General features: G+C 50.0%; 1 protein-coding gene across 7 annotated transcripts in view; it reads right to left on the minus strand.

Moving 5' to 3' along the window:
• TSPOAP1 (TSPO associated protein 1) overlaps positions 1–13,280 on the minus strand; it is a 68,277-nt gene that overhangs the window by 12,319 nt on the left and 42,678 nt on the right. For 3 of the 7 annotated variants that reach the window (XM_064729162.1, XM_064729156.1, XM_064729161.1), the window contains 9 exons: positions 11,339–11,899; positions 8,951–9,238; positions 8,501–8,680; positions 4,426–5,553; positions 3,691–3,817; positions 3,395–3,546; positions 2,787–2,949; positions 512–583; positions 116–151 (listed from right to left, as the gene is read on the minus strand). In XM_064729162.1, the coding sequence (XP_064585232.1) occupies positions 116–151; positions 512–583; positions 2,787–2,949; positions 3,395–3,546; positions 3,691–3,817; positions 4,426–5,553; positions 8,501–8,680; positions 8,951–9,238; positions 11,339–11,899 (2,707 nt within the window). The remainder of the gene's footprint in view (positions 1–115; positions 152–511; positions 584–2,786; positions 2,950–3,394; positions 3,547–3,690; positions 3,818–4,425; positions 5,554–8,500; positions 8,681–8,950; positions 9,239–11,338; positions 11,900–13,280) is intronic. The other 4 variants (XM_064729157.1, XM_064729163.1, XM_064729160.1 and 1 more) reach the window with 4 other exon arrangements.

Genomic DNA, 13,280 nt, shown 5'->3' on the forward strand with positions numbered 1-13,280 from the left:
ATTTTTGTTACAGTGCTCAGAAGCAGCACGACAGGGTGTCACATTGCCCTTGACCACAAAACACATTTGTAATTCTATCATGCATTACCTACTCCCCAGTAAAAGCACTTCTCACCTGGTGGAGACTTGCGTTCCTGTTTGTCCAGCCCTGCTGGGGGAAGAAAATGCCTCATCAGTAAGAGCTCATCTCCAACAGTGACCACATGACACAACTGATAAACAGCAAAAAAGAGCACCAAGACAGCAAACAACAGAAGCAAACTGTTCATGCAACTCAAAGTCTACACCAGTAACCAGGACTCAGGAACGTAACAAGAAGCACAGGTCAAGCTCCAAACTATGAAAGACATCACTGTTGTTAAAAACTTAACACCAGCACAGGGATGGGCTCTCTTTCCACTTCCTAACAGTCATATAAACATCTGAGGGTCCTGAAAGCAAGTAGTAAAAATTCAATGCAGTCTGTAATCCTATAGTAAAAACCAAAGAGGAAGCAGTGGGTGACACAGACCTTTCTTGGAGCGTCTGGGCTTTGGAGGAGGGACAGTTTGGCGGCGTGGAGGTGGAGAAAATGTGCCATTTCCTTAATAAAAACACCAAAAAAGCAAATAAATAGACAAGAGAAACAGACAGTGAATGGAAAGTGAGAAGCATCTTGAATAGTGAACAGGGGACAGAGATGACATGCCTCCCCTGGGAGGCTGACAACAGGATTTCTGTGGGCAAAGCCCTCTGGGCCTCATATGTGGACTCAGATGAGCTGTGATCCACATCCCAAATACACAGAGAAATCCACACTGTACTTACACCTTTCAGGCACTCCACAGCTCAGACCAGACAGACTTTGCGGCTCCTTAGCTTTCAGAAGCAGCACCATAAGGACAAAATAAAACCTTGTACTATTAACACCTAGCCAAAGCTTCTGCACTGAGCAGGGTCAGGACTGGATGAAATCCCAAATGAACCTGAGGAGTGCCCAGACCAACCCCTCCAAGGCATTTCCCTAGTTACAAGGGTGTGACAGCCTTGTTATGGCAGCAGGAAAACAGCAGAGGTACAGCCAGCCCAACTGCCCAGGAATCAAAGAACCACTACAAAAAATATCATCAGGTCCAACCTACACCCGCTGACCCCTCCTGTCAGGGAGTTGTGCAGAGCCAGAAGATCCCCTCTGAGCCTCCTTTTCTCCCGCCTGAGCCTTTTTCCCAGCTCCCTCAGCTGCTCCTGGGGCTCTCTGTTCCCTTTCCTGGACATGCTCCAGCCCCTCAGTGTCCTTACCAAGAGGGGCCCAGAACTGCCCCTTGGATTTCAGGTGTGTCCCCACCAGTGCCAAACCTACAGTCCCTCCCTCCACACACAACTTACTGACTACCACCACCACCTTCCTCAAAACTTTCAAACGCGTCATGTTTAATGAAGTCTCAGAACTATTAAAATCCTTTACTCTTCCAAGACTATGCAGTGGGGCAGGGCAGAGTATCCTTTGTGTATCCACTGAGAGACACAGGCCACCACAGGCATCCAGCCATCTCTGGCATGCACACAAGAGAAAGAGTATGGATGTGAAAAACATCTTACTCAAATCTCCTCTCCTCAGAAATGGGAGAGACCGAATATGTTTGTCCTTTAAAAACATTTCAAGAAATCACACAGTGAAAACATCAGGCTCCTTCAGTCCCTGTGCTGCTCAGGATCAATTTTCCAGGGACTAACATTTAGGAGCTGAGCACTGTCAGTCCCTCAGAATCATAGAATGATTTGGGTGAGAAAGGCCCTTAAGGGTCTGTTAGAGTCTCCCTCCACAGAAATAGGAACAAGTTGGATTTCTCCTTTTTTTTTTTTTCCCTTGAGTTTTCTTATTTTTAAGTTGATTTGGGCTTTTTTCCCAGCTCAGGCAATGTCAGGGCTTACCTTTGCCATGACCAATACTTGTGCTATTTTTCACTGCTGAACTGGCAGGGAAACAGGGACCAGCCAAAGCAGGAATAGCCTGGTGTTTTAACAAGTGGAGCAGATCCAACAACTGGCACTGGCAATAGGGTGCACAGAAGAGTGCATGATGAGAGGTGGCAGGCATGAGGGAGAGGCACAGGGACACTGGGATTCACAGCAGGGGCAGCTCATAGCCCTGAGCCTGACCCAGCCTGATTCAGCCTGAGCTGCACATCCCAGGCTGCTCCCTCTCCTCTCTGAGTCCATGAGAGGGAAGAAACAGGAAAGCCTCTGCAGGGCACAAGGCACTGACCACACACTTCAGGGAGTGCGTAAGGAGGAATCCAACCACCAGATCTGCTCCTTGTACATTCCTGTCTGCCCACCTTGCTGTCTCACACCTTTCCTCCCCCTTTCACATCTCCATTCCCAAGTCACAGATTCTCTCACCCAAGTGCAGGGTCATCCCAAGAGTTCCATTCACAGGCTTCCAAAACAAAGGAGGGAACAGAGTGAAAACTCTTGTTCATGTACTTCAGCTGCTCTTCAAATGCTTCTGTTTCCCTGTCCCTAGCAAGGTTCAGCCTCACTTTGTGCTGAATTCACACACCTCAAGCCCAGGAGCAGCTGCAAATGCTGGCAGTGGAGCCAGGGATGAACTGAGAGCTCGGAACACCCACATCCAGCCAGATGCCCCTGCTAAGGAGCAGCCACTAAACCAAGCTGCAGATCCAGGGACAGCCCTCCAGATGGGTTTGGTGGCTGCACTGGCCACACATGATAGCAGGACTGAGCTTCCAACATTCCAGCAAAGAGCCACAGGAGCATGGCACACACATACACACACATAATACCTGGGCTCTCCGTGTCCGCAGGCAGGAATCCCTGCTTTAGCAGCTGCTGCTTGAGCTCACTACTCTCCACAGGGACTTCTGACACCATGTTGCATGGAATGTATCCCTCCCTTCCAGCACATTCCCCCCTGTAAAAACCATCAGCATCCTTGTCTCCACAAACCTGCAAAGGGAAATAAACTGTTTATGCTGCAGGGACTGAGCTAAACAGAGAAAGAATCATGGAATATCCTGAGTTGGAAGGGACCCACAAGGATCATCCATCCAGTCCAGCCCCTGTCCCTCCACAGACATCCCAACAATCCCACCCTGTGCATCCTTGGGAGCAGTGTCCAAATGCTCCTGGAGCTCTGGCAGCCTCGGGGCCCTGCCCATTCCCTAGGGAGCCTGGGCAGTGCCCAGCACCCTCTGGGGGAAGAACCTTTCCCTGAGATCCAACCTAACCCTCCCTGACACAGCTCCAGTCATTCCATAAGGTCACCAGAGAAAAAATATGAGCATCTGCCCCTCTACTTCCCCCATGAGGAAACTGCAGACCTCCCACTCTGTCTCCTCCCCTGGAACACCAGACAGATCCACAGAGTAGGAGAAGTTCACTAAGTTCTTACTTTCAGGATCTGCCCCTCCTTAAATGGGAGCTCCTCTTCTGCTGCATCAGGGTTAGGGGACATGGAGGCAGGATCGTAGTCAAAGAGAGCCACAAAGATCCGGATGCCATCATCTTTGCCAGAGCTCTCAGGAGCAGTGCTCCTTGGAAGGCCTGTGCACAGGGGAGCACAGCAGAGAGAACGTCAGCCCTGCCCCAGCAGTGCATGGGCCAGGCACTGCCTGCCAGCCTCTCCCCAGCCACTTCCAGGACCTCCCATCTCTCCTGCTGCCCACCTCTCTCCCTGTTCCTGCTCACCTGGACTAGAGAGCAAAGGTTTCTGCATTTGGCTTCTTCTCTCACTCCTGATCCGTCTCCGGCTAGGAGCCTGCCAGGTGCCTGTGCCCGGCGGCTCTGGGCCCCTGGAATCTTTATGACTGGGTGCCTGCAATTGGAACCAGCAGAGAATTAGTAGCAGCCTCTGCCTTCCAACTCCCTGAACAGCGCTCAGCCCAAACGCACTCCACAAAGAGCAGTGCATCCAAATGCAACATTCCTCTTCAGGGACACTCTAGAGCTGGAAAGACCAAGGGAGTTGGAAAACAGAACTGAGGACAGGCAGGCACTCTGCCAGGCACCAGTGACGATCCCCTTGGTCAGGGTGAAGATGCAGGAAAGGGCATTTCAAGGGGAGGCAATGACATTACAGTCAGCATCTACACAAAGCTTTCACCAATCAGCTTATTGCACCAGGGATTTTCGCTTGGGGCCCACAGCCTCCTGCCGTGGGGAGGAAGACCCAGCGTGAAAAGGAATACTGCATCGGTGACACTTGGTCAGGGAGCAGGAAAAGCAGAAGCAGCTACTACAAGAAAAGCCATGGAGCAGCACAGAACTACAGAATCTCTCAGATATTCTTCCAGGCAATCCTAGAGGAGGGTTCTTTCTCTGGACAACACTGAACAAAGCAAGATACAGGCAGGCCAGGGAAGCAGAGGGAAGCCAGCACCACTGCAAGCTGCTTCAAAGCCAGAATAGGAAAAGTCACCCAACCCTTTTGTGCAAGGAGGTGCTACGTATCCCCTTCGAAGAATGTTCAAGTCTCCTTCTCCAGCCAGGTGACTTACAGTCCAGCTCCCAGCCCTGCTCCTCAGAACTGCTCTCACACCTTGGAGCTTCCTTCTCCCGGCAGAAGAATCGTAGGTGCCGGCTTGGAGACCCAGCCCACTCCACACCCTGCTCTTCCATCATCTCCAGCCTGGTCAGGTCCCTTCTGCCACCCAGGTGGGCAACCTCAGACTGACTGGAGCAATCACTCCAGTCCCCCTGGCAGCTCTGGGACCTCTCTGGCCACAGCCTGCTCTCCAGGGAGGATGCACATGTTGAATCCTGCTCATCTTCGGAGTCATACTCGATGTCTATTTCCAGGCTCCTGGGGCTGGGGCAGTGCGTTGCTATCATGGCTGGTTCTGCCCCCCCTGATCCCACTGCTCTTGGGGCTTTTTTCCGTAAGGTACCTTGTCTGGCCCGGCTGTACAAATCCAGCCCCTCCTTTCCAGCAGCACTGCTGACAACATTCAGCTCCTCCCTGAGACTGGGAGCTCTGTATAACCCGCTCCCCATCTGGCTGCAGCTGCCCAGCAGACGACTGCAGTGCTCTGTTAGATCACTCTGTCTCTTCCTACTTATCTCAGGCCGACTCCGGATCTTCTCCCGATAATTATTTCCCTTCTTCTTGTTCCAAGAGGAACTTGTCCCACTCCCAGACTTTGGATCATTCTCCTGATAGCCCCAGTTCCAGTGTGCCTTCTTCTGACTGCAAGACAGCTGGCCAAAGGCAGGATTTGCACGGTCAGCCTCCGCTCTGCTCTCCTTAGCACTGTGCGCCCCCTGAGGAGTCTGAGCAGAGACCTTCATGGAGGTGTTACTCCCATCTTCCTTTAGAAATGGCTCCTTGCCGTTGGGTGGTTTCTCTGTTCTTCCTGAATGGTAGGTTTGTGTTTCCAAGGAGTCTTGAGGGTCTGTCTTTTCTTCTGTAACACCCTTCTCATCCTCATCTTCATCCTCATCCTCAGTCACTTCAGGGATGCTAAACAACTTCTTGCTGTGGTTCTTCTGAAGCGGGAGCTCCAGGATCCTCTCCAGAATCTCCTCATCGCTGTCAGTATCACAAAGATCCATCTGTACCCAGACCCCGAGAAAAGCCACAGCCAGGACAAGCAAAGGAAAAAAGAGAGGAAATAAACATTAAAACAAGAGGCAAAGTGACCCTGATTCCCTCCCAGCAGAGCAGGATGGAGCTGTGGCTGCAGCAAAGCAAGGGGAGGGGGCAGAGGGAGTGATGGATCTTCTGGCAAAAGCAATCAGATGAACCAGCAATGCGGCAGGAAGCGAGGAAGGCAAATGCATGGAAGAGCTCCCTCCCAGCCTCTCCTGTTCACACACAGCCCTACCTGCAGCACCTCTCATCCCACCACAGCAATGATTCCTCTCAGCTTGGCACCTCTGGCTCCACAGCAAAGCTGAGTGGGCTCTTCTGTCCACAGGGCTCGCCCACAGAGCCATGGGTCCCCCTTAGCTATGTCCTCTCCTTGGAGCACAGGGAATGGCCTTGTGTTGTAGGACACCCCTTGGAGATGTTGCTGCCTGGGCCCTTCTCATCTCCCAGCAAAGTGCAGCCCTACTGCAGGTTCCTGTCTGCAAATCCAGGAGCAGAGTTCCCACAAAAACAAAGGAAAACCCTTTACCTCAAAGGGCCACACAGATGTGAGTTTCACTTGCAGATGAGTGAGAGCCTACCAGGTTACAGAAAATTTTGGGGACAACACTGCTGAATTTTAAAATTTGTCGTAGACCAACAGTAGAATTTACAGGTTTATTTCTTATCACATTAACAGTAATATAAAAGGTAAAATCCCCAGGTGCATTATGTCATTTTGGTATGAAGATACCTCTGGAGGTCTCTTGTTCACCTTCCCTGACAAGTTATATTATTAATGTGTTCCAAAGGCATTTAAAAAAATAGATTACACAAAGCATGTGTAGCTACTTTAAACTACAGCCATATGCAGGTCTGTTCAGAGATAATTAAGAACTGAACCAGAGTGAGCAAAAAACAAAGGCAATTGCAAGCTGTCTACTCATAGTTCCAATCTCTATAGCTTTTTCCAAGCAAAACTTGGTCTTGAATTATATTTAGAATTGGTTGAAGGGGCCTTGAGGTCTCCAGTTCAGTCTCCTAATTACAGTAGGACTGTTGCCAACAATAAATCCATGTCTTTGCTTAGATGAGGTTTGAAAACACCAAAGAATGGAGATCCTGAACGTTCTGGGGACTGATCCCAAGGCTGCGCTGTCCTCTAGGGTAAGAGGCTTGAACGCATCTCCAACATGAACATCCCAAACAGCAGCTCATGATTTCTGCCTCTTTTAACGCATCATCTCCCAGAAACAAGACTACTTTGGCTCTCATTCTTTTAACCATTATGCAAATGGCAGGTACAAAATCTCCCACTCAACTCCTCTAGACCAAAAACCCCTCAAATTTTCTCAAACTCTCCTTACAGAACATTGCTCAAGGCTCCTGCCTTGTTAGCACCAATTAGGAATATGGAGAATTCATAAATACACAGAAAAAGAGTTCAGTAAGACTTCTTTTAGCTGTTTGCAAAGTTGTGGCTTCTGCTTTTGAGTTTTAATATAATAAATGGTTTCAGTGATTAAACAACTTGTTTGAGGATAAACATTTTTAAAGCACCACCCCTCTGTGTTTTCATCCTCTGGATCCTGGAAGAGTTGGCTGAGCAGTCTTGAGGTAACAGAAAATGTAGTTAAAATGCAGAATCCTAGAAAACAGTGCTATTCCAGTCCAATCCCCTTCAATCCATAAGGCAGTAATGGGAGGTCTGTGCCCCAAAGCTTCCTGCCCCTCACATCCTCTCCCAATTCAGCATCTTGTCACCCTCACCCTGTTACTGCCAGCACAGAAAACAATCACTTCATCCAGTTGATAAAACACCGAGGGAAAAAAAAAAATACAAAGAATAGCATCTTGATTACTCTTATTTCCTTCTTCCTCTTTCCAGGAAACTTGTTTTTCTTCCATTTTTTCCCAGTCCAATCCCAACAACTGGAAGCCCTTCCAAAACCTTGCGAGGCAGCCCCAGCCCCTCCAGCCACCAGGCTCTCCTGGGGCTCCTGATGTGCTTCACTGCAGGCTCAACCCCTCACCTGGGAAGCAGAAGACCCTCCAGAAGGAGAAAAGGAAATTTAATCCAGAGTCACTACATCGTCTGCTACCATTTAGTGCTCACCAGTCCATCCCTACAGACCAGCAGCCACACAGGGCACCATCAACTACAGATGTTCTCTGGTCACGTGAAAAACCAAAGAGAAGGTGCTTTCTTGCCATCCAGGCATATCACATTTCCTGCAAAGCTTTTTAATTTTCCAGTCTCTCACCCTCAGTGCTTTCCCTCATGGATATTCATGCCAACTGCTGTAATCTGTATGGTTACACACCAGTTCCAGGCCATGCAGTTGGAATCACATTCCCACAGGTGCATTCAGACCAGATTTAATTCTTTGAGCATGAATTAAGCTGGACACTTACAGCTCAGCTCAGGCAGGATTTCATCCCTTGCAGCATTTAAACTACAAAGCCACAACTCTCCTCCTACATGCCATCCCTGGCAACAGAAAGCATCAAGACCTAAGCCAAATAATCACAGAATCAAGGAACATCCTGAGCTGGAAGGGATGCACAAAGATTGAGGCCAACTCCTGGCCCTGCATATGACACCCCAAAAACCACACCCTGTGCCTGAGAGCATTGACTGCTCCCTGTTTACTGTCTGTGTTAAGAACTCAAATCACCCCCAACTGACTTTAAACACCACATCACACTGTGTGTTTTTCCAACTAATTAAACCCTGGCTCCATTTATTACAAACAAACACCCTTCCCTCTCCCAAAGAACCTGTGTTTTTACTACCTTGAGCCAACACTGGGAGTAAAAGCAGAGCAGCAGGACTTTGGGAAAGGCTCAGCCCAGCCCCTCCTCCTGTGAGCTGATGGCATGGGATGGCTGCACCGGCGCTCCCCACAAGCAGCACTCAGAACACGTTACCTTTTCCCCATTCTCCTGGGAACATGGCTCTCTCTGGTCCCATTTCTTCTCTTCCAGAGCTTCTGAAGACAGCTCATCTTCTTCCTCCTCTTCCAAAATATCTGAAAGGTCAGAACTCCGGTTGTGCTCACTGAAAAGGGTCAACTGTCGGCGGCCCATTTCTGACAGTTTTTCTTCTTGCTGTTGAAAAGCAAAACACATTTTCTCAGTTCTCCCAGACTCTATTTCAGCAACAAAGGAGCATTTTTCCTTTCTCTGAGCACACACACAGCTCAGGTGTGGTAGGAAAGAAAGGAGGCAGCACCCAAGGGAGTGACTGGCACATTTGGACACACACAACCATCAGCCTCACTTCAAAGCCTGCAGAACAGCACTGTCTAAGGCTGGAAAACTCAGGAGGCCAAGTACAGTTCACATCCCTCCATGGACACAAGCCAACGTTAAACAAACCTCTCTATTCACTCTGGACATTTCTTTCTTCACTTCCTTGCCAGGAGACAACCTCAGAAAGTCCTGGCAGCTGCTCCCATCTTGGAAGGTGCCCTGCATTTCCCCAGCCTGGCTGGGGGAGGACGGAGGCTCTGGGCTCAGATGCTTCTCTGCCTCTCTCTCCATGTCAGCACTGGGACCTTTGGGTGCCTCCTGCACAGAGCACACGTGGCAGGTTTCTGTTTGGAGCTTCACCCCACTGTCCATCGGGCTTCCCTGCTCCGCTGCTTTTGTTCTTGGTTGCTCCATCTGGGAAACAAACCAACAGTGAAAGGGGAGGTGTCTCAGACTACTTATGCACCAAAATGGAGTCTTATCACCCCAAACTCTTTGACCCTTTGACACGCTCTTTGCTCTAGGCATACAAGTATTTTGGCAGGCAACTTGCAGCTTGGGAATCTAGGCCAGCCCTGGAACAAAGCCCGTCCTGTCCTCAGGTGCCAGGTGACACATGGCGCCCCCAGCGCTGCAGCTCAGCAAGGCCCACAAGGGCATGGAGTGTAACAAGTTTCAGGGCTGCAAAAAGAGCCCAAGCTATACAACAAGGTGATTTCCCACTGTCATCTGCCAGAGGAATGGCCTAGACATCAGCACATTGGGTTGAGCTGGAGATGAGGACACTACTCCAGAATTTCCTGGGGCGTAAAGAAAAGGAGAATTAATGAAGAACAATAAACACAGAGAGTGCAACAAGCTTCTGATTAGATCACCTAATGAGAATTAAAGAAAATCTTCATCTGTATTCCAACCAGTCCAAGAAAACCTCTGGGAGATGGAGGAATGGAACTCCAGAAACAAGAAGGGTAAGGCAGGTGGGCCTTATCAACCACCTTTCTCTTACTCTGACCAAGGGAACTTCCCTACATTTTGCAGCAGAGCAGAACCTTGTCCTTATGTACCAGGCACTTTGAAAACACTGAAGGATCAGACCCCAGGAACATTGAGACATTGCAGTGTCAAGCTTCTCAATGTCCCCTGGACAAAAGCCAGGCAGGTCCTGATCTCATGTCTAATCTCACAGCTCAGATTTCCTGCCCTGACTCCCTTTGCTGACAGCCAAGTGAAGAGACACACCTCAAGTGAGAAGGATGATTTGCATCCTGGGAGCACTCATTTCACTCCTCTCCACAAAGGAGGCAAAGCAACCACCACAAGTGCAGCCATCTATGCCAGACACCTGAACGTCCAGAGGCAACATTGCTGGGAACATGTGAAGTGCAGTAAGAGTCTCACAAAAAAACAAGGAAATTTGGGCTGGTACTGAATCCACTGGCTGAGATATCACTCTCACAGAAATCTCCTGACACACCACAAACATCCGAATCTGGGACAAATCCACCATGGCACTCCTCATCCCTGGAAGTGTTCAAGGCCAGGCTGGATGAGGCCTGGAGCAGCCTGGCCTAGTGGAAGGTGTCCCTGTCAGGCACCAGATGATCTATAATGTGCCTTGAAACCCCAACCATTCCATGGTTCTATGAAATGTGGGTAAATGAATCCAGCAGTTGACCCAAGGTACTGTGAGCTGCAAATGATCAGGCACTGACCTCTGAAATTTTGGACTCAACATTTCAGTTCTTCTGGGTATTGAGCTGGCCTTTGGGCTTGGGCCCACCATGCTGCTCTTGCTTCAGCAATTTTCAGAAGTCTCAGCCTAACTCTGACCCTTCACAAGGTCACACTGCCATGATTAATAAAGTTGTGCTAAATTTAACAGTTTGAAGCACTCCTATGAGTTCTGATGTTAAAAGTCAGAGTGGGAAATAGATCCTTTTCCCTGATGTAATACATCCCACAACAGGAGGGCCCACTTCCCCATCGTCACAGAACAATCATCCACCATCATTATACAGCTCTCAGACATCCTCACCACTGTCCTAAAAGAACTCTGAAAGCACTCACCCACCCCACTGGGAATTTCACCTACCCACTGGGAACCCTAAATAGCCAGTGTCAGAACAGTCTGCCAGTTCTGCAGCCACGGCTGCCATCCACTGAAGTGCTCTACCACTGTCTTGTACAAACCCACCAGACTGCAGAAGGTCCCTTCAAGTCAGAGAGCACAGCAATGCCAGACTAACATGGGAACATCCTTTTAACCTTTTAACTCTGCAAATTCTTCCTTTTCTCACTTCCTCATATGCTAGCAAACAGAATCAAGAGGTGAGCTGCACCTTCCAGGTACACAACAGCAGCCAAAACTCTGACAGTTTGCCACCACTGGATGATGGTGCAGAGGTGACGCTGTGTCACAGAAAGGTGCTCAGTGGCATTCTGTCCCACTCCCCAAGAAGGATCCACTGCCCTTCCCTGCACACCTGGCACTGGGCAGGAGATGTAAGCACTTACCTGCACCTCCATCCCTTCACCCAGCTGTTGCATTCCCTGTTTCTGGGAAGGCCCAGGCTCCATGCCAGGCCCTGGGAGCACTGTGCCAACCTGTTGGGGAGGAACACTCAGGCATTTCTTGTCTCCTTCAATGTCCAAGCCCTGCAGAAAAGTGCCTGGAGCCTGCACCGAGGAAGCACCAGGGGAGGGGAGGTGTGCTGGGGAAGAGGCTTCTTCTGTCAGAGGTTGCACTGAGCCAACAGGGCTGGAGGAGGGATCAGTCAATTTGGCATCTGAGCTCTCAGCAGGAATTTTCTGTTGGAACGTGTGCTGTGGGCTGCGGGGAGGCAGCAAGGCCCTGGGGGCCCAGCGGGGCAGTCTGGGGGGGACAGTGGTGCACACAGAGGAAGGGCAGTGGGAGGACTGCAGCAGGACCGAAGAAATCTGGGCTGGAACCGAATCCACGGACTCCCCGTACTGAGACATCGTCCTCACAGAAACCTCACGGCACACTTGGAACATCTGAAGCTGGGACAAGTCCACCAGGACACTCCCAGCAGTTGGAGAAGTAACTTCTATCACCTGTAAGCAAAAGAACAGGAAGGAATTATTTATTGTGCATAGCTCAGCCCTTCAATTCCCAACCCAAAGCTGATAGAACCCACAGTTCAGGAGAGCAGCTGTGCACAATTCCCACCCTTCTGCACACTATCTGGGAAGAATGAATGTTAAAGAGAAATCTGAGAAATTGAACAGTCTAAAAAAATTATGAATATATCCTCTCCTACTCCAGATTTTAACCCTCCTTGTTTCCTAAGCCTTAAGGAGCTTTTCCCTTTTTTAGGCTGCTCTTTCAACCACCTTCCCAGACTCTTCCTTTTTTTCATCTGTGAAGAGGAAAAAGCATTTCCACGACAAAAGAGCAATTATCCAACACAGCATCATTCTGTTTTGCACTGTGCTCCTCAAACAACATCATGTGTGCATAAGACCACAGGACATTTTCAATACAGAATGTCCTTGGATGTTCTGTATCAGTAACAGTACTGAACAAACAGAACCCTGGGGTGTTTGTATGTTAAAATGACAAAATGGTTTGGGTTGGAAGGAACCTTAAATACCATCTCATTCCAGCCCCCGCCATGGGCAGGGACACCTTCCACTTGGAGCACCCCAGGTTGCTCCAAGCCTCGTCCAACCTGGCCTTGGACACCACCAGGCCTGGGGCAGTCAAAGCTTCTCTGGACAATATGTGCCTGGGCGTCTTTACCCTCACAGGGAACAATTTCTTTCCAGTATCCCACCTAACCCTGACTTCTGGCTATTGGAAGCCATTGCCTGTGTCCTGTCCCTCCACCCCTTGCCCTCAGTCCCTCTCCAGCTCTCCTGAAGCCCTGGAACAAGCTCTGAGATCCCCCTGGAGCCTTCTCTTTTCCAGGTGAACACCCTCAGCTCTCCCAGCCCGGCTCCAGAGGAGAGGGACTCCAACCCTTGAAGCGTCTCCCTGGCCTTGTCTGACTCGCTCCAGCAGCTCCACATCCCTCTGATGTTGGGGGCCCCAGAGCTGGAGGCAGCTCTGCAGGTGGGGGTCTCACCTAAGCATGGCAGAGGGGCAGATTCCCCCCCCCACACTCTTCTGCCCATGCTGTGAGGATGCCAACTTTATGCTGGAGCACTACACCTCGGTCCTCACATTTGCAAGAAAGCCCCAGTGGTGGCTGTGTACTTGTCCTTGTGCTCTGTCCACACCCTGGGGACTGTTTGCCAAAGGATCAGGCCAGTGCCTGGGCTGAGCAGAGGAGGCTGTTTTGCTGCTGGAGGGTCCTGCTCCAGGAGCACCTCCAAAACCCGGACAGATGTCTTTTGCAGTGTGCATCACACAGCCCAAGCAACGTCCCTTCTCTGATGTCACTCCTTTCTGGGCCCAAGACTGCTACTGCCTCTTCAAGACCCTTCCTGGATC

The sequence above is a fragment of the Zonotrichia leucophrys genome, chromosome 19 (assembly GCF_028769735.1).
Source record: "Zonotrichia leucophrys gambelii isolate GWCS_2022_RI chromosome 19, RI_Zleu_2.0, whole genome shotgun sequence".
NCBI lineage: Eukaryota > Metazoa > Chordata > Aves > Passeriformes > Passerellidae > Zonotrichia > Zonotrichia leucophrys.